This window comes from Metopolophium dirhodum, chromosome 6, assembly GCF_019925205.1.
Source record: "Metopolophium dirhodum isolate CAU chromosome 6, ASM1992520v1, whole genome shotgun sequence".
In the NCBI taxonomy this organism is placed as follows: domain Eukaryota; kingdom Metazoa; phylum Arthropoda; class Insecta; order Hemiptera; family Aphididae; genus Metopolophium; species Metopolophium dirhodum.
Genome location: NC_083565.1, coordinates 13,367,575 through 13,388,393, shown reverse-complemented (window position 1 = coordinate 13,388,393; position 20,819 = coordinate 13,367,575). Strand labels below are relative to the sequence as shown.

Genomic DNA, 20,819 nt, shown 5'->3' with positions numbered 1-20,819 from the left:
TTCGTGAAAATATTATGTCTAGCTTGCGAGGGCCACTAAAGTATTTTTGAAATTCTCAAAATATTTTGATTTTGGCATTGCGTACGCTGCAAGTAATATATTACAGGGCAGACTTAACACGAAACGTGACAATGCGGTGTTGCAAAGTGCTTTAAAATGTACTCGGAAGCGATGCATTATAATATATAATAGTTAAGTTTCCAAACGCGTGCTGACGTGCCGCTTGGTCCCTGCAGGCCGCGGGTTGTTCGGTATACTCGTCCAGAATTTTGCATGTTATTCAACCGAATTCGTCCAAAGGGCTTTCCTCCCCCCATAAACAGCTACGCTTTATTAATAATAAAATATATATATATATATACTCCTACCATTCAACCCTCTGTCGTATATGCGCACGCCCGCACGGATTCCAACGTGGGGGAGTCGTTTATAAGCTTCGCAAACGCGGGCAAATCCGCACGTCTAAAACAATATACGTATTTATATGTAAGTGTATACATTTCAATACCAATAACCGTGTGTATATTACAATATTATAACACTGAACACATTCACGTCCGATATTCGTTTAAAAACGTGCGTTATTATTCACCTCCAAACTGCAAACACTAATGTTTACTGATGAATATAAATAGAAAAAAGTCATCATATAATAACGATGACATTTTTATGGGATATTATTATGCCTATGACAAAATGATAATTGTCTGGTCTATTATTGTATAGGTACATTTAATAATCCAACAAAGTAAATATAAATAAAATTGCGAACGAACCGTAGAGCACACGTATTATCGTATTGTTCTATGGTGTTCTATGGTAGTGTCCGTATAAAAATACCCGTTATTAGGCTAATTTTAAAATGGTCAAATTTGATTTTTTTTTATTCGTCTGATTTTAGTACGGTTAGGTTAGGATTTTGTATTAATTGATTATATTAATCCACCATAGGTGGAATACGACAAACTTGGTATGACTTTGATACTTTAGAGTTAAATCATACACGTACAAACAGCACGGGGTCCGCGATCTACGGATTAACGGAAAAGTTAAGATAAATTTTGAACACCAAACACCGAATATTAAATAACGAATTGAACAAAGTTTGATTCACATAGAGTTGGTACATTTAACGGGCAACGAAGTGCACGGGATCAGCTAGTAATAAAATTATAATATAATTATTATGTTGTTGTATTAGTTTAAAACAAAAATTTAAAATGTCTGATATAGTAAATATCAAAAGTTTATGCACATTTTTTTTTTTGTCATCTTAGATCAACGTCGCAGGTCATAATGTAATACAATATCATTATGTTATTACGTAAACGTACACGTAGGTACGTATTCACGTCATATTATTGTTACTATAGGCTATATATAGTATACATATTATACGAATGTGCATTCGGTTCGTCAACGCCGTAGGTCCGTTAATTTGTCCGAGTAAAAGGTAGTGTACGCGCGAAGAGAAATTTATATATTATATTAGGTATTATTGGAGCGTGTAATGTACAGATAGGTAGGTCGGTGTATACCTATACATATCCGTCTTACGTTCCCACGACACGTTCTTCACTCCGACAATCGTGTGCGAAACTGCAAAAGTCGTACTACTCGTATAGGGTACCTATATAGCATAATATTATATAGTATATAACATATTATTATTGTATTATATACGTATTATACGTCATACGTGTCTTCGCTTTAATGATAATCGGTATTAATATATGACGCGTACCGTCGTACCGATATCAACAGGTTGTATACAATATATAATATAATACGTAGTCGCTGGTTCTATGCATCTATGCGATCTTAATATCTTATACCCATTATGGGAGGGTCGAGATGAGAGATGCCCGGAAGCCACGGAGCCGAAGTCCACTCCTAATAGAAACTATTTCAAAGGGTCTTTTTCGATTACGTATATTAGTTAATTTTTAAAATGGTATTCCTTGTATTATGTATAATATGATATATGATATTATATGTTTATAATTATAGTTCAGGTGTAGTAACACTACAGTAGGTATAAGTTATATTGTTATTTTTTTTAATAGGTATACACACGCCTTACAGGCTACAGGAACTACAGAAGTATTTTATAAATTATAAGCTTATAATAATATGATTCATCATGTATTAATTAAAACCTACACTAATACTGGTATTTATTTTATATGATATTTTATTGGACTTACTCGTTTACCCGTATATAAGTACCTTTATTGGTGGAATGGCGCATGTCTTGGGCCGAGCCTTCCGCCCGACCCGCTTTCAGCCAAGATCCACTAGCCAAGCTACTATATCTACACAATATATTATATCTATAGGTACCTGCCTAGTTGTTAATACTTAATGGTTATGTAGGTATATTTATTTTACGGGCGGTGATAAACTCTCCCGATTTTTAAAACTACTAAACTCTCCTGTTTACACACTACCGGGTCAACATTATGTTTATCTGAAAGAATGCTACACTATGAATCGGCTATTTTCCTAAACCTCTAGTACTGATCAATTTATATTTATATTTATTAATGCCCTAACCGAATTCAAACTGAAAAGTACATACAAATTCAAAGTTACAATAAACGAAATCAAATCAAATCAGTAAAACAAACCTTAAGAGGATGTCACACCCGCACGTGTTGTCTCCGTCTTACAACATACCAAAAACTGTTTTATCTTTCTGTATTGGTAGTAGTGGCTTCAACATTTCTGAACATATAGGGTGGAAAAGTATCTATGCAACACCGTGCCAATATTTTAGATAACATAAATACAATAAAAGTTATTTGCTTCTAAACATTTTGTTTTTTTTTAATTTGCTTATGAAAAACGATTGGATATTGCTGTTAAAAAAAAGCACACTGTTGCACATATAAAGTTCTTCTTTACGTGTTGTGAAAATTTGGTAGTTCTACAACAAAGAAAAAGAACAGAAAAGTTGTCCCGCGCAAAACAGTTTTTGCTATGTTGTACATTCGTAAGACGGAGACAACACATGCGGGTGTGACATCTTCTTAAGTTTTTTGAAATCTATATGTTCGTATTTCGTATACCATCATAAAAATTAAATTTAAACGTTTATAGTATTATACTTTAATATTATAGCTCGCAGCAGCTAAAGGCATTGATTTTTATTATTATACAATTTACTTTTTTTAAATGAAATTTAGTCGTACACTAGTACTGAAGTAGATCCGGGAGAGTTAAATGCTTCCATCAGGTAGTACTGGAGTAGACCCGGGGGCCGGGAGATTTTACCATCGGAAGAGTTTAAAGTTCATTAAAATCTGTAGAGTTTACAATCGCCCTGTTTCACTGCGGTAATATTTGACCGATATAAGAATTATTATAAAGAACGATAAAGAAATATATTATAATTAACTTTCGACCGCACGTTTTGGGAATAATTATGAAATCGTCGTCGGATGACCAGTTGTATTCTCATTTCTCGTGATATTATATATTTATATCTTGTGCTGTATATTGCATATTATGTATATATAATGAGTATTCATACAATGCTCGCGTATTATTTGTTTAGGGTTTCTAGACTCGGTACACATAGGACGTATTAATATGACAATATACCAATATTGGTACACGCGGAGTCCTGTTCGGTAATTATTTTACGATCTGCCGATCGCGTACCTTGACGTAAGTACAAAAATACCTATAATATAACCTATACATAACCATTTATTATAAACACTAGTATTTATGATTAATGATATAACATATCTATGTTCTCCGTCGGTTCAAACCAAGGGTGTATTGATATAATATATATATTGGTACACCTTGGTTCAAAAAAACTCTAAACAAAATTATATACAAGCGATGATAATATATTATATTGTTTACAGTAGAGAGCGAAGAGTACTGTTCGTGGATATAGCAGATAGCATATAATATGGTGCTTATAATTTATAAACTATTAGTAAATAAGCAACTTTTTTTTTTAAGTACTCGGTATACTATTCCACTTACACTAAACAACGGCCGTTAGATAGCCAATACTATAATAATAATATAATCGCATTGCAGTAGCATAATAATATTATGTATATTGAATACATACTATTAGGTATACACTATACGTTATAGACCAGGTATTACAGGTTCCTATTGTGATATAGGACATAAGTACTGTAAACCTAACCACACTTTTTCTTATTTTTCAATGTGACTGTCTCTTGATTATAATTGATTTTAGAATCAGAGCGAACCGTTAAGTATGATTTATTGATTTTACAATGATTTGGATTTTATTTTTTTTCTGTCATCTTGGGCTTTTGGAACAGTGACAATCTTCAACTTTGCGAGAGGTTTCTGTCGTTTCTAATATAAAACTGTATTTATATAGTTGTTACTTTATAAGGTCGAAAGAAAAAAATGCTCGGTTATTTACGAAATAATCGAGAAAAACAAAAACAAATTATAAGAGAGACGGGAATATTTATGCAAAACCAGTTTTTGGCAATATCGATGTTGTTTTTTTGCTGTAATTCAAAAACGAATAACTGTCGGTAAATTCTTTTATACAGGGTGTGCCAATACTCAATACACTTTGTTTTCATAAAACTGAAATTTGCCAATAACATAAAATGTGACCAAGCGTGGACCATAGTGGTGATTATAAACTATATATTATAAACACAATATCTTTGAATCGACATGGCATTTCTCATGTATTATCAAGAAGAATAAATATGATGATACCTACGTGTAAAACGTACTAAGCACCTATTGGTGGACAAGAAATAGTGCCTATTGATGTATGCCGTATGCGAACGATGTTTGAATATTCGCAATGTATATATCGTTTTGTTGACTTTGCACATCGATGACGTACAAATACAGATTGTAACGTATCCGTGCACCCGACACTGAAACAACTGAACAGTGTTATTACTTATTTTACATTATTATATTGTATATTTTATATATATACTCGTAATATTATAAATGAATACCTACTATAACGCCAAACAACCACCAAGGCTTTTTTTTTTTATTGTGCAAACACGCCGACGTATTATTACGATACCGCGGGTGTGCGTGATATATAATATTTTGTCTCCTACAGCTGTATAGGTATCATCATTGATATAATAATAATATGTAATAAAATATTATGAGCTATATTATAACAGCTATAATATGGACCGCTGTTGTATCGCATATAGACAACCGCGCGTGCTCCGTTGAAATGTATATAATAATATTATGACGTATCATAATGTACCCAGGTATAGGTTAGGTACCTATTATTTATGTTTTTTCAAAGAATAGTGTACTAATCACTGTTATGGTGTACTGCACAATGCATGCAGGTGGGTATTACTATACAACCGACAGGCATTAGGGCCCAGTGGCGTCATATTTTAGACTAGGTGCGCTATACGTTTGCATAATATAATAATAATATGGTACTGTTGCGGTGGAATAAGACATAACGAGATAAGAAAAAAATAAATCGTATCGTACAAAAGTGCCGAAATCCCAGATAGGCATATGTACCTGCAGACTGAAAGTGTACCTATATATTATCTGCTTACGATAGAGCGTCAGAGTTTTTTTGGTTATAACTAACTAAAATATTTCATTGTTGGTATGTACTTACACATTTATTAATACAATACTACAATGTATACATTTAACTGATGAGCAACTGATTTATTTATTTTTCGATCGATACAGTAAATTTGGCCCTTTATTGTCACGTCGGCTATATGCAATTCAGCCAAATGGAGTCGGCACTTTATAGTATTCGGCTTAGTGGGATTCGAAGTTATGTAGGTACCACACTACCACACCTTAAACACACAACATCATTTATTACAAATCCAAGTTACCAACATCAGTGTTTAAAGTTTAAAACAGTTTTTACTCATTTACCGTGAGTGATGAGTGTCAATATAAATATTGATATATTCCTTTTTTTATTATTATATGGACAGTCGATCATGTTTACTTTTCCGTATAGAATACTATTAATATAAAGCTCTGCCAGCTTTATTAGCCTACTTAGTACTTACCCAATTACTAATGTACTTTTTAAATTAAAATAAAGTATCATATGGATATAACAAAACATACATGGATGCATGCATAAAAAATGTGGTAATGAGAGCATTTTTATTTTGACGCCTTTAAAAACGAAAAGGTTAAATATTTTTTTAATAAAATAAAACGCTATTTTAACCATAATTTTTTTATAGTTAAAAACAATGTTCAAGACGGACATAAAAAAAAGTAAAATCCAATGTTACAAGTGCGTGCTACTGGATATTTTTCCTCTACAAGGAAAATCTATGAATCATAAATATGTTTTAGTTAATATAAGTAACCATGACATCGAAAACGTTATATAAAATCGGTTACGCAAAATGGTCAGAAAAAAAATATATTTGTTTCCAGCTCAAAGACATATTTATGTCAAAATATGTAAAACAGAGCTTTAATTTTTTTTGTTTTTCTTTAGCAACCGTTAAGATAGTTAATACGACCGTGCTTCAACAACAGGTAGGTAACTGTAACCACAACCTATTATGGTTGAGGGTATACAATATTGTCAATATTTGTAGAATATCGGGGATATCTTTAGTGATATACCATATACGGCACTGGATTATTCCATATTATATTATAACAACACAACATTGTATTACATAATAAACACTGAAAGTGTGAATGGTAAAAGATTGAATTTATTCGACTGATATCGGAATAGGACCAAGCTCATTATTGCGGACCAAAGAGCTGAAGATTAAAACTATGTACACCGTTATGATTATATTTCGAGAGCCGGTATTTAAATGAAACCTCGACTATCTCTTAAGACACAACGACGATAATAATTATGTTCGTAATATACGATTGAAAACGTTATTTTTGGTACCACGATTGAGAACGCTCGATAATATTTGAACACCATATTTAAGGATTATTATCCTTAGTATGAACTCAGAAACTACTTGTTAGAATTTTGATTTAGATACATCAACATTTTAATGAGAATCACCCACAAAATATGGGGATTTTCATTTGAAAAATTGAAGTTTGTATCGCCACACTCCTTGAGTAAGTAGTACAAAATTATCAGGAATTTGAAAATATGGTCTTCAGGTATACTTAAAAATTCTAAAAATCAGAACAAATGGAGGTGACCATGTTTAAAAAATCATTCTGTACCTATATTATATATTATTTATTAGTTCTACATATTATATTACATGTTTTATTCATATTATTAGGTGATTTATATTTGTATAAGATTATAATTATTAATTTCTGACTTAGTTATAGTTATATTACAAAATAAATTATATGGCAACGTTGGACGTAAATTCATTCTCAATCGTATTCTTTTTTGGATTTTTTTTAGGTCAGCGGTAAGTTCTTTGAATTCTAAATGTTCTTAATCGTTCGGCCCAAAACATATAACGTTTTCAATCGTTCTATAGCCATTATGTGATAATAATATTAAAGTTGTAATTTATTAAGACGGCGCTTTGGGTAGGCAATTTAGTGGCATCCTTGAGTTATAGCCTATATTATTATAAGCAAGTATGTTTTGCCTTTTGGAAAATAAGGTCTAGAACTGGTCACTGTTTATTTGCGTAAACCTGAATTATAGTCGTACATTTTGTCATATACTATAATATATGTCCACTAAAATATAAGCCATATTATATATATGTAGCAATGCGAATCAATATTATAATATATTATTATTTAAAAAAAAACCTCGGTAACTGTGGTAATTGGTCTGATTATATTTTGTTGTGCATATTAGATTTTATTAGAAACTTAATTAAATTATGAATAGCATTTGGAGGAGTCGTACTAAGAATTTCATATAATTGTGTAGAGCATAGAACTTCCTTGTGATCTTGTAGTGATAGCAGCATTGAGTGAGAAATAATATAATTCATTATGTATTATAGTATAATATTATTATATATTTTAGCATTTAAGTCCCTAATACATTGGTAGGTTCCAAAAAGCAAAAAATGCGAGGTGACTAAACGAGGAGAAGGTGAACGGTTATCATACGGTCATTGATACTAAGATGATATGTTAGTTTGAACATAATAAAAATGTTTCCGACCATAAATTGTGTTTAAATTTTTTTTTTCATTCAATCGTCTGATATCCAACCTTAAAATACTGAACTGTATACTAATCATAAAGCTGATGAGGTATTAAAGGTAACGGACATATAGATGTATGCCATAGTAGTTTGTTCCTCACCTCAAGGCTTAAGTAAACATAGCTGGTCAAATTAAAGACGTTGTAGATTTTAGCGCTTATACGCTATTTATATTGTACCTAAAGTAACTAATTACAACCTCTTTGTATTGCCGTCTTGACATTTAATTTAAAATAAATAAATAAATAAATACAATTGTTACAATTATTTATACAAGTAAAATATAGCTATTAAGGGACCTATATTATTTAATAATATGTTTATAAAAACATGAAATATTTATTCACTAGGGTTCAGATTTAAATGCCCTAAAAATTTTCTTTATAATATAGATATGTTTTTGGGCTGGATACAACTATTTTTTGTAACTGATATTGCACAACTCTTTGTTATAAGTTATTGTCATAGAAACCCAAATTAACAATAAAAACAAGCATAAAAAAAAATATTTAGTAGCATGCTACTTTTAGTTTTTTAATTGTATTACACATAATCAATTTAATACATATATTTTAATGCTTATGGAACTTTAATAATTCTATTGTAAAAATTGAAATTGACATATCGGCAATGGGAGTGAAAGGTCACTGAAGTATCCAACTTGAAATGGACAACTATGCTTCTTGCCACATATTCATTAGGATATTGAAGTTGGTTAGATTAGGTCAAGAAACACCAATTGATAATTATGTAAGAACCACTAGACAAATTAATATTAAGTGGTAATATTGTCTATAATTAAAATGTTGAAGATGATTTTGTGTAGACAACTGACAAAATATAATACTTTCACGCAATAACTATACTAAGAATAAAATGATGTTGTTTTTATTTATTTATATGAATTTAAATAGTCTTTCATATTATAAAGAATACATTCCAATTATTCATACACATTGAGCACTTGAGTCACCCTGTGGTAGGAAAAAATTGATTCACCTAATTTACACTAATTCTTTTTGATTTAATGTAAAAATATAACCATTCAACAATTTATTATTTGACGGTTTTAACTCGATATTTTGTCATGTATTAGTTTTAGCGGTAAAGGATATAAACGAATACAATTAATTATTGTGTATAATATATGAATATATATAGAATGTATTTGATATTAAATAATATCGTGACACGTACAAATCAATAGAAGCAATATAGAAAACAATGTAATTTAAAAATTATGTTTTGACACACATTAAACTAATATTATAACATTTAATGTTTTGCTTTTCAGTCTTCACATAAAAAAAAAAATAAAAATAATAATAGTTATATTAAAATAATAATTAAAAAAAAAATATAATATGTAATATAATATTTATAAAAATCATTGGACATAAATTATTAATTCATTTTGTATTAAAATGCTCAATATAATAAGGGCAAATTATAATTTATAGAACACTTATATATAATATATGTAATACTCACATACACACACACTCCTAGTATATATTATCAAATTTTTAAAGATACAAAATAGTTTATTACATTTATTACTAACATGTTACAAATCTAATATAGTAAATACAGTATATTTAAAATTATACATGGAAAGGATGATATTGTGGTAACATACAATTTTAAGATCATTTCATGTTGACATTGGGGAAACTCATGGCACTGATAAAATTTTTTTTTTTAATTGTTAATAGTTTTTACCACCTATTCCAGTGGTATATTGAACAATTGTTGTTTACGATGTTATAAAAATATATTTTGGATTTGTTGATAACTTTATTAAAATATTACATTTTTTATGTATAATAATGAACACGAGTCAGTCACTATTCAATTCTTTGAGCATCAGCCATATAAAAGAATATAAAATAAAACAACAAAAGGTAAAGAAAATTAGGAGTCTTTGTAACTACTTTATAGTAATGTCATACAAATACTAGGTAACGATAATAATAATAATAATAATAATAATAGTAATAATAACTATAACTATAACAGATAGATACCTTAGGAATAAGACAAATGACACTAAATAAATTTAAGTTGAAAGAAAAAATAAATATATATATAAATACAAATTAACAAGTAGTTTACAATTTACAGTTTTGAATTGGTTATGATGTTCTATATATTTAGTTTGTATTTATCAAGAAAGCATTATCATAAGAACGGAAATATATTACGCCAACTGAAAAAAACCAACATGGAAACAATTAAAACGCTTAAAATAAAAATACTCAATATTGTATACTTTAGTTACTATTGTTATATTCTGTGATACTATTATTAATTATGACAATATTTGATCATGATAAATATTTATAAACTCCATAAACAATAAACAATTTGTCAAGTTCAAATAAACAATTTATATTTTTTATTCAGAAAATATAATTTAAACTTCTACTTTGCTTGCTCAAATATAATTTCAAAAGTTGAAGAAACGTAAAAAATAAAATTACTAAGATATTCTTAATTTTTAAATGAAGAAAAATTTTAGATAGATATGCATAATGCATTTTATCAGTAGCAGCTAACCATCCAAAATATTGAATAAAAAGAAAACTATTCATGAAGAACACAAATTAATATAATGGACAGTAAAATTAAATTTAAAAAAAAATCTATCAGATAGTACTGAATTGCAAACAATCCATAAAACAATTATATAACATATTTTAGTATACAGAGATTACTGATTAGTGATTAGACTACCAGCATGGCGGGGTTGGCACAATTCCGCTGTGCCCCGAGATCAACTATATGTACTGTATACAATTGTCAGCACAAATTACACGGCGATGCAGGGTATAAACCAATTGGGCAATAACACTATTTTTTAGTGTTCTTATCGTCTTAGTTCGTAATAATGCACATTACACAACAAATATTATTTTATCATTAATGTTATGATAATGGGATAAAATATTTGTGTCCCACCTACTGTGAACCATACGATCACTGTGTTTTATAAAGATTATCAACGTTTATATGGTTAGATACTCACTTATATGCCTCAAGTGAAATATTAGGTAACATAATATTGTATTGATAATCACACTCCAATGTTTTTATGTACTCCTTGTAGTTCACGTAACACTTGTTGTTGATGCTCATGTTCAGCCTAAATTAAACATTAAAACACATATTATCAATGTAACTAGAAAACTAGAAAAATTACTAGAATAATAATAATATTAAATTATAACATACCTTTAAGTGAGAAAAATCTGTAGCTAGAAAATGAGTGTTGGCATTTGAAGAAAGTGAATTTAACTCGGTTTGGATTTCTTTCAGCTGACCTTGTTGTTGGTCCATTTTTGTCTTAAGTGTGTTCTGCTTTTTCTCAAGCAATGCACTTTCTAAACTCCTGTTATGTTGTAGGACATGAATTAGCTAAAACATAAATTTAAGTTATGGTTTAGAGTCAAGTTGACAAGGTTTATACACTACTATTTAATAATATTAAATAAAACATACAGGATCTTGAATGATATCTATTGGATTTACATCATCATAAATACCTGTAATCAAATATTTGAAATTTTTAATATTACATAATATTTTTTCAAATTAAATATTATAGTACCAGTAACATATGAATTATAACTATCTGGTCCCATGAACAAAGAGTTATCATCGCCAATTGTTTTCTGAAACACAAACATGCAATATAATTATGCAACACTTCAACAACATTTTAAAAATATACAAAGATAATAATAAAGTTGTACAGTTTAAAATTTATATTATTAGTAAAACCTATCATAGTACTAAAATAGATTGTATTTTTTGCACAATAATGGGTAAAAACTTAAGTCGGTTGAACTGTTTTAAAAAATATATGATGGATTGGGGAGATTAATTTAATTTAATTATATTCTGTAGGTATTTATTAAATCATTAAATAAAATAATGTTATTTAATACTTTAAGTTCAGTTTGAACCAAATCGAATAATTGGCAAGGTATACAAGATGTATGTAGAACTGTTTGTGTCAATTTTTATGGAAGTTTATGTACCTTTACATTTATTTTGAAATTGTAAAGATAAATTTTTTTTATAATATGCTATATCAGGTAAACAAATTATTATTCAAATTAATATTGCAACGGTTTTTAATCCAAATAAATTCAATAAAATAAAAAAATTGTATGCATAGACCTTATACTCATAGATGGAACACGGGCTTAGTTCTAACAGGCCCCTATGAGAGCGCTATTCTACTATTACTCAATTACTACGCACATGTGCAATAGAATTTCAGGTTGGGTGATCGGTTACTGTTTTAAAAAATATTGTATAAAATGGATTGGTAAGTCGGTAAGATTAAATTTATTTTTGTCTTTATTCTTGACAGTTGGCGAGCATAGTGCGTATAAATTATAAATCGTAATTACTAATTTGCAATATTCTTATTTCTTGACTCTTGTCAACACGAACATTCACTGTTGATACTTGTTTTAAATTTTTATTTTCTGGCTACTGATCTGTGCTAATAACTTATTTGTTACAACAATAATAATATAATTATTACTATTTTAGTAATGGTTATAAAGTGCGTTGTTTGTGACGTTCAATTTAAACCAAACATTGAAAAGAAATTTCACTCGTAAGTAATATTTAGAACTTAGAAGTTAGCTTAATAAATGATAATAATAATAATAATAATATATTGTATAAATGCGAATAAACATATTTTGTCGTCAGAAATGACAACACTGCTATGCCGATAGCTGTTACCGCTCCACCCAACCCCGCCGATCTGTGATGCTCCGTCTATGAGTATAAGGTCTATGATTTTATGATAGTGTGAAAACATTCAGGGATGCATCAAAGTTAACTAGACTTTAAATTTACATAATATAATAGCTAATAATTAGTAATCTGAATATTATGCTATAATAATAATAAATATAGTGTAGTGTACTTTAATTACAAATTAAATAAAAAATAACTATACATATTAGCTTAAATACATATTTTATAAATTAATGATAAATCACATATTATTCATTATATACCACAATTCAATATTTTTAGCATTACCTTAAAAAATGTTTCAATTAGTTAATAAACAAAATAATACACATTTAGGGGTACCAACATAATTAATAAATTAAAAAAAAAATTAAAACTCGATAATAAAACATAAAAATACATTCTACACTAAATGATAAATCAACTATGAAAAATTAAATATCGAAAAATTGCTGTAATACATTCAAATTGAACACATATATATTTTTAATTTATAATACTGAATAGCTATTTTTTATTTTTATTTTCAAGGGAGTAAGGTTAGGGCTGGATCATCGCAAACAATTAATTGATGGAAAACGCTAGTTAGTCGGATATTAAATCATTCATAATTATATGATATATTTTTAAATTCTTCTCAATTTTCTTCAATTCAATTTTCACGATTAAATGTGTGGAATTGGGTTACATTTTCAATGTATACTGCTATAACTAAAGACTTATTTTGCTTCAGATACATTTATACATAATAATATATTCTTTATCAAAATTTTTAATTTTATCAACCTAATTTATTTAATGAAATAATAATCTGACAGTTTTAAATTGACCAAAAATATAATAAATTAGGTTTTATTTAGATGTTAAGTTTATATTAGAACTAAATGGTTATAAATTATACATACATACATTTTATTAACATAATATACTACGAAATAGCAATACCAAATTTAAATTATTTGAGAAAATCTTACCGTGAAATGATCAATATCCGTCACATCAGCAATTAAAGGATCTGAGGAAAACAAGAAATATATTTTAATTTATGTAAATTATTAGTACATGGATAAAAAGCCTATTTTAAGGATGATCTATTAAATATGTATAATGTAACTACCAAATGTTTTAAAATAAATCATTACCAATATCATTGTGTTCATCGATGCTGTGTGAAATTAGTTGTATTGGAGTAGCTTGAAAGTTAGAAAAATTGTCAATACATCCTAAAGTGCTTAGCTGATTGTCAGATAGTGAATCTGTTTGGTTGCTGTAATTGCTACTGGCAGGTGATTCAACTTGTGTCTCTAACACAATTTTTGCTTTTTTTGGTAAGTTATCTATTGATTGTGAATCATTTTGTCTTTTGGGTATGACAAATATGCCACCCCTACGCTCTAAATAAGCTCGATCTTTCTCTGTAGTTTTATCATAAGTTGGATGATTGTAAACTAGAACAGGTTGTCGAGAAATTGGCGGGGCAACTCGGAGTACAGATGGCCGATCCTGAGTTACTGGCTTAACAACATTAGGCTGAGGGGATAGAGATGATCGTTTATAAATTTTTGGTGCATTAGATGCTACTGAAACTGGAGGTATTGACTTGGACAATAGTGCAACCCTCATATACTCCTCGTTATCTGGCAAAGGTCCAGGATTCTGTGCAGTAACTTTAAAATTGTCCATTGCCGGTTCAGGAATATTTATAATCATTTGTTCGACCACTTTGTCCAGTGTTTTAAGATCTTCAGTAACATCTTCCAATGTCACAGTAGATTCTTTTTCCATCTGTAATAACGATCAATAAGCATGCGTTTTGACTTATGATATAACAATAATAATACACTTACAAATTGATTATTAGTTATTGCAGCAATTCCAGGTTCAGATGCAGCGACTATTAATGGTGTAAACCGTTTTTTCATTTCAATTAATTCTCTTTTACCTTCTTCTGGGGACACCAAAGTATTAACACAAATGAATGATTCAATTGTATCCTCAATTGGATTCAATTGTAAGAAACCATGTGTTCGCATATACACAAATTCTCCATTTTTTGACAACAATCTATAGCAACTACTGCCAAAACTTTGACCCTTAAAATACACTAAACAATCATACAATTATTACAAACATTCTGTACATAATAAAATATGTATGTACACTATACAGTAAGATATTGATAAACCGGCACTGCGTCAGTTTGGCACCCTCAGTAATCCAGCATAATTTTTGCTTAAATAATTCTATGGACATAATTGAATCTTTTGATAATTATGTTGGAATTCCAACAAAAATTATAAACTTGTCGGTGATAATAATTTTTTCTACCCGTATAAATTTGACCTCTTCATGATTAGGTACTAATCGCTAATACTTAACATAATATCTATGTGTACATACATTGATTCAGTTCATATTTGTACGTCTATCTATACGTGTTTTCTTGATTAAATTTTTATTATTATTAATAAATAAATAAATATAATATATGTAAATACATACATAAATGTAACTCAATAAAAATATAATGGAAATAAATACATTTTCTGTTTAAATATCTATTTTTTTTTTTTGACAGTCCGGCAATACTATGGTCATATATGTGTCGGATTATCAATATCTTACACTGTATATAATTAATTATATTAATAAAAATATATACTTTGTCTTAGTGCAATCATCACCCAACGTACATCATCTTTATGCATATATTTGAATGCCAGTTGTCCAGATACTTCTTGAGGCATGAATCCAGATACAATCGAAATTCTATAAATACATTTTATATAATTAGAATTATTTTAAAAATGCATTAAAAAATAACATGTATATTTTGTCCTATATAAGAGTAACCCGAAGTGGATACAGATTTTTGTCCGGTTTGGTCAGACCACAGTCATCAATAAATCGGTTTGTCGATTTTTATTTCTAACGATCAGTCACAGTCAAAAAATTTACTTAACCATATAAATCTTAACAAACACATTAGCCCACTCTATACCACTGCCTTGCACTGAAGTCTGCGGTCTGGGGTTACTCTTATATGAGACAGAATGTATAAAAAATATAAAATTCTTGTTACGTTGGAGAACATACAGAAAAAAATTACAAAATCACTCCAGGTAGGATAGGTTATTAATTGTATATAATAATGTCTTACAATGTTTATTTCAATCTACAATTACCATTTCTAATTAATAAGAAATTAAATATATGCTTACCTATGATCAACATATATTATACGGCCATCAATTTGATGTCTAGTTATGTATTCTTCGCGAGTTGCTTCTAACATTGATACTTCAGTCACACGTCGTTCATTGAATGGCCTGACAACTGCATTTAAAACTATATCATTTTCAGTGACTTCAGAATCTATAAGAACGTAAAATGTTCAGTTAGTTAAATGTAACCTTTTTTAAAAATAAAACAGCAATAATATATATTATACTTTTTGAATCGGATTTTTGAACCATTAACGTTCCCATCACATGTACCAGCTCCACCTCTGGTTGTTCATCACGAGAAACCACTTTTTTGACCAACCGTAAATAAAATGTTCTACGTTGTATTTTAAAATTTCCATCACTATTCAGTAAAGGATCATTAGTATCAGCTAAAACACAAAAATATGTAAGAATTAATACCAAAAGAAATATTGCTTTTATGCCCCTTTTATAGACCTTACAATATGACTCATTCAACATATAACCATTAACCTCATACAATATCAATTTCTCCATCCTAATCAAATTTTCACAGACTAAATTCTTCTCGACGCTCAATAAATAATAATTAAAATTCAAAACTCAAACCCAAACCGACCAAACATTAAATTACAAATAAACTCAAAAGTTTTTCACAATCATTAATAACAACAACTTAAGTTTTACAACCATATTGATATTTACATGCACTGATTGTATGGTACCTACAATATCAATAGGTACTCTTTGAGAAACTATTGAGAACATATCTGGTAAAAAAACGACCTCTACAAAGTACTCACTCTTGATTTTCATTCAGTGAAGCACTGTCTCCGTTGAAAAAATATATAATAGAAAAAACAACCGACATTGCTATAACACCAATATACATTTTTCATTTCACTCATACATACATTCATCGATTGGCTCAGATTATTATAACTTATAACTATAGACATAATATAATATTATGTATATTATGCTTATTATAACTATTAAACGGGTTTTCGACGATATTGGAAATAACAAAAAACTGGTCGCAGACAAATCCATGTGTGATACTCATAATTAAAGAGAAATATCTAATGCTACCTATATATTATAATGCGATACTATTATTATACATAAATACATGATCGAATTAAACATTAACAAATTACATATCCAAACACTATACATATTATGCAAATTTAGAAAATGAACAATAGACTTACTGGTGCCGCTGTTTGATGTTTCATCATGATACTTGAGGTTTTTTCTTAGCTCATCGTGATCTTTGGGATGGGCAAAATTAAAAAGTGATTGGCCCATGAGATCGATCTACAATTAGAATGTTATGTTAATATATTTTAATTTTTTGATATTAAGTACACATACATAACATCCATTTCAAATATGGTAATATGTATGTCATTTTTCGGTCAAATATAAATACGATTTTCCGATTTAAATAAACAGTAATTTTCATAGAAATACACTCAAAATTCAAATACTCCATGTGGGGCTACACGCACAAATTTGCCACATTCAAAGCTATCATCAGAACTTCAAAAGTCAGTCCTTAGTTTTCAATACCCACAGGTCGCATTATACGGAAAACTAGCAGCAATGAAAATACCACTATAATTTATTCAACTAATAATTATATTTATTTTACGCGTGAAATAATACATAACATTATGACATTGTCTGTTCCTTGAAATATATAAGAATCGCCTATATTATAATAATTTTATCAATGGTTTGAATTCTTTAAATTTTCTCTAATTACACGGTGTTTATCGTAACAAGTTTAAGATTAAATTTATTTTCTGCACAATAACAGTTATGATTTCCTACATTCATTTTTTCATAAATATCAAGACATAAATTGCAAATTGCAGGAGAATACAATAAATAATAACCACACATACAAATTAATATAACACATTCTTGACTGTAATGTTTTATCTTCAACGAAGGAAATATTTTAGTTCCGATACCGTTGAATTAACATAATATATATATTGTATCTTAGTATATTAAAATGAACACTGAAACTAGTTCAGATTGTTTATATATTTCAATAGATTTAAAATATAAAAGAACGTATTGTTGTCTTGTAATATATGAAAAGGTCGAATAAGTAATTTGTTTTAAATTTTTTTTTGATGGGGAAGGGAGTTTTCTTGCGGAGGGACGAGGATTAAATTAATATGAACAGATTTTCTTTCGTTGAATTTTATTCATCACTTACTAACAAATAAGCATAGTGCTAACTGTTAAGATATGTTTGTAGTTATAAACAAGACGGGGTTTGATTGTTTTCATTTATGGATTCTACTACGTTGCAGGTTGTTTAGAGCTTAGAGGACAGAAGTATTATATATTGGAAAGTAAGGAAGATAAGATAGCACCTAACAAGACGTCCGAGTTTATTGGGTAAATAGGAAACATGTCAACACCAAAGTCTGTGGTAAAAGAGCTATCGTCTAAAAAGAATTAAAATGAGGCCGAGGAAGCAGCTATGATCAAAGGCCTACGATATGTTAAGCATGTAAAGAACTTTTGAAATATAATAGGAAAATAACTTGGATTTTAAACTACGTGTATATTGATTATGCGACAAATGATACGGTTGGCATGCGGATATTGTTCCAAATCTACAGTGAATATGAGAAGGAAAAACGGCTTTATTTGTTTTAAATAGAGCAATATAATTTATAATATTATAATACAGACCTATCGTAGTTAGGTATAGTAATTTTGACCAGATGATGAAATTGATAAATATTTTGATTGAATCCGGACGGGAGCTGAGAGCTGGGGATTTTTTAGTTTGGTATTACTGTTCAGTACGAGTTCGGTTACTATTCGTATTTTGCTATTTTAAATATCTCTATCAGTAGAAGTGCATTTCACAATATAATAGAAAGCGTATAGGACGTATCACACATAAATACATAATATATAAAATGGAAATATTATTTTAAAATTACTAAAGCTAATTTTTAAATTGCTACTATAGTATTATGTAAGATTAAAAATGAGATTTGATTCAAAAAGTATAAAGATAAAATAAAAATATTTGGGAATATTTGTTGTTGTAAAAGTGCACTTAGACTTAATATAATATATCGATGCATGGATAAATTAATTTTTAAAAATACTCTGTTAAATAAATAAAAATGTATATTTAATATTTATTGAACAGAAACCTAAACATCCAGATTTTTTAATATATACAACGAAATTTGAAAATGCACGATAATGCGATATAATATAAGTGAAAAACGTTCAACTTTTGTACAATTTTGTACAACAAATGGGCCAACTAGTCGTAATCAATTAAAATCTAAAAATAAACAAAACCGTACAACAATATTAAAAAGAACTGTATTTTTGTATTGAAAATTCAAAGTACGAAAAGCAAATAAAAAATAATGGTTGGTCGACCTTGATATAATGTGCATACGTGACTTTGCAAGTAATATTGCATAACTGCAGCAGTGATATAAACATTATAATGAGTTCGGGTGCATTTCAACAAAAACCCTTCCGTGCTAATATAATTATTTACGAATTAATGTTATAAATTATAATATCACACAATGATGGGCTTTGTGATAAATTTGTAATTAAATGCTCGTGGTTGAATGCAATTTCCAAGGATAATATGTGTTATATTATAAATGTAAAAATAATAATAATAAGGTTAAAACTTAAAACGGATGCAGTCCATGTATACAAATGTGTTTATCGTTCGGTCAACGATAATAATATTATAAGAACGGTGTCCTTGGCTGGTGCATAATATGATGGTTGCGCGGGTAGAGATGGTGGGGGGATTGATGTGGGTGAGAGGGGAAATCAATAGTATGCATTGCTTCCACGATAAAAAATCAAGGTAAGAGAAAATATTTTGATTAAAATACAAAATATTATATTCTACCGTAGAACGATTAAACAACAATGACACGTAGTCCGCGCTGGTGCAAAAATATAATTGTGAGTTAAAATATATCCGGCGGATTATCGAGGTGGGTTTTAAGTGGACTGAAAATAATGACTACCAAATAAAAAAACAGTCGTGTGACCATTGGGAACCAATGAGAGATCGATAATGATAATAATAATTATATTATAATATTATTATTATTATACTATTAAGTGATATTATTTATGTAAACTTTCGCAATGACGGCAGACACAATGGACAGTTAGAACGCACTTTAGTTTCGCGTGCGATTAAATGCGTGAGAGCGACGGGCAAAATAAAAATAAACCTCGACCAATGCGACTTCGTACTGCGCAAAAGGCGGTAATACTAGGACTGATATGTCACAAGTAGGGATGGGAGGGGGGGTGAAGGGATAAACGATTGCCTATCTGATTCCGAACGCGGCGCAACATCCAATAAAACAACAACGGCACGGACGATAAAAAACGCATCACTACAACAACAATAATATTATTATTATGTATGCGCTATGCGTTTTCCGACAAATAAAGTAGGAGCGATCTGTAGAAACTACAGTGGGAAACGACATCCATTGTGCGTCATTTCTATCGGATAATTAAATAATTAATACAACATTTTAATATAACAACATAATACCTATATCGATACTTATAAAATATGGTAGTCTTAAGACTGAAACGAGCTATAATAATTTTTT

The 20,819-nt window shown here is 29.0% G+C and overlaps 1 protein-coding gene across 2 annotated transcripts in view; it reads right to left on the bottom strand.

Annotated features, from left to right (window-relative positions):
* Positions 1-9,487: 9,487 nt before the first annotated feature.
* Positions 9,488-20,819, bottom strand: part of LOC132946239 (circadian locomoter output cycles protein kaput-like) — a 44,824-nt gene continuing 33,492 nt past the window's right edge. For both annotated transcript variants that reach the window (XM_061016121.1, XM_061016120.1), the window contains 12 exons: positions 17,376-17,481; positions 16,407-16,571; positions 16,177-16,330; positions 15,618-15,724; positions 14,803-15,059; positions 14,098-14,740; positions 13,930-13,970; positions 11,784-11,847; positions 11,675-11,718; positions 11,408-11,590; positions 11,202-11,318; positions 9,488-10,382 (listed from right to left, as the gene is read on the bottom strand). In XM_061016121.1, coding sequence (XP_060872104.1) covers positions 11,250-11,318; positions 11,408-11,590; positions 11,675-11,718; positions 11,784-11,847; positions 13,930-13,970; positions 14,098-14,740; positions 14,803-15,059; positions 15,618-15,724; positions 16,177-16,330; positions 16,407-16,571; positions 17,376-17,481 — 1,833 coding nt within the window. In that variant the 3' untranslated portion in view covers positions 9,488-10,382; positions 11,202-11,249. The remainder of the gene's footprint in view (positions 10,383-11,201; positions 11,319-11,407; positions 11,591-11,674; positions 11,719-11,783; positions 11,848-13,929; positions 13,971-14,097; positions 14,741-14,802; positions 15,060-15,617; positions 15,725-16,176; positions 16,331-16,406; positions 16,572-17,375; positions 17,482-20,819) is intronic.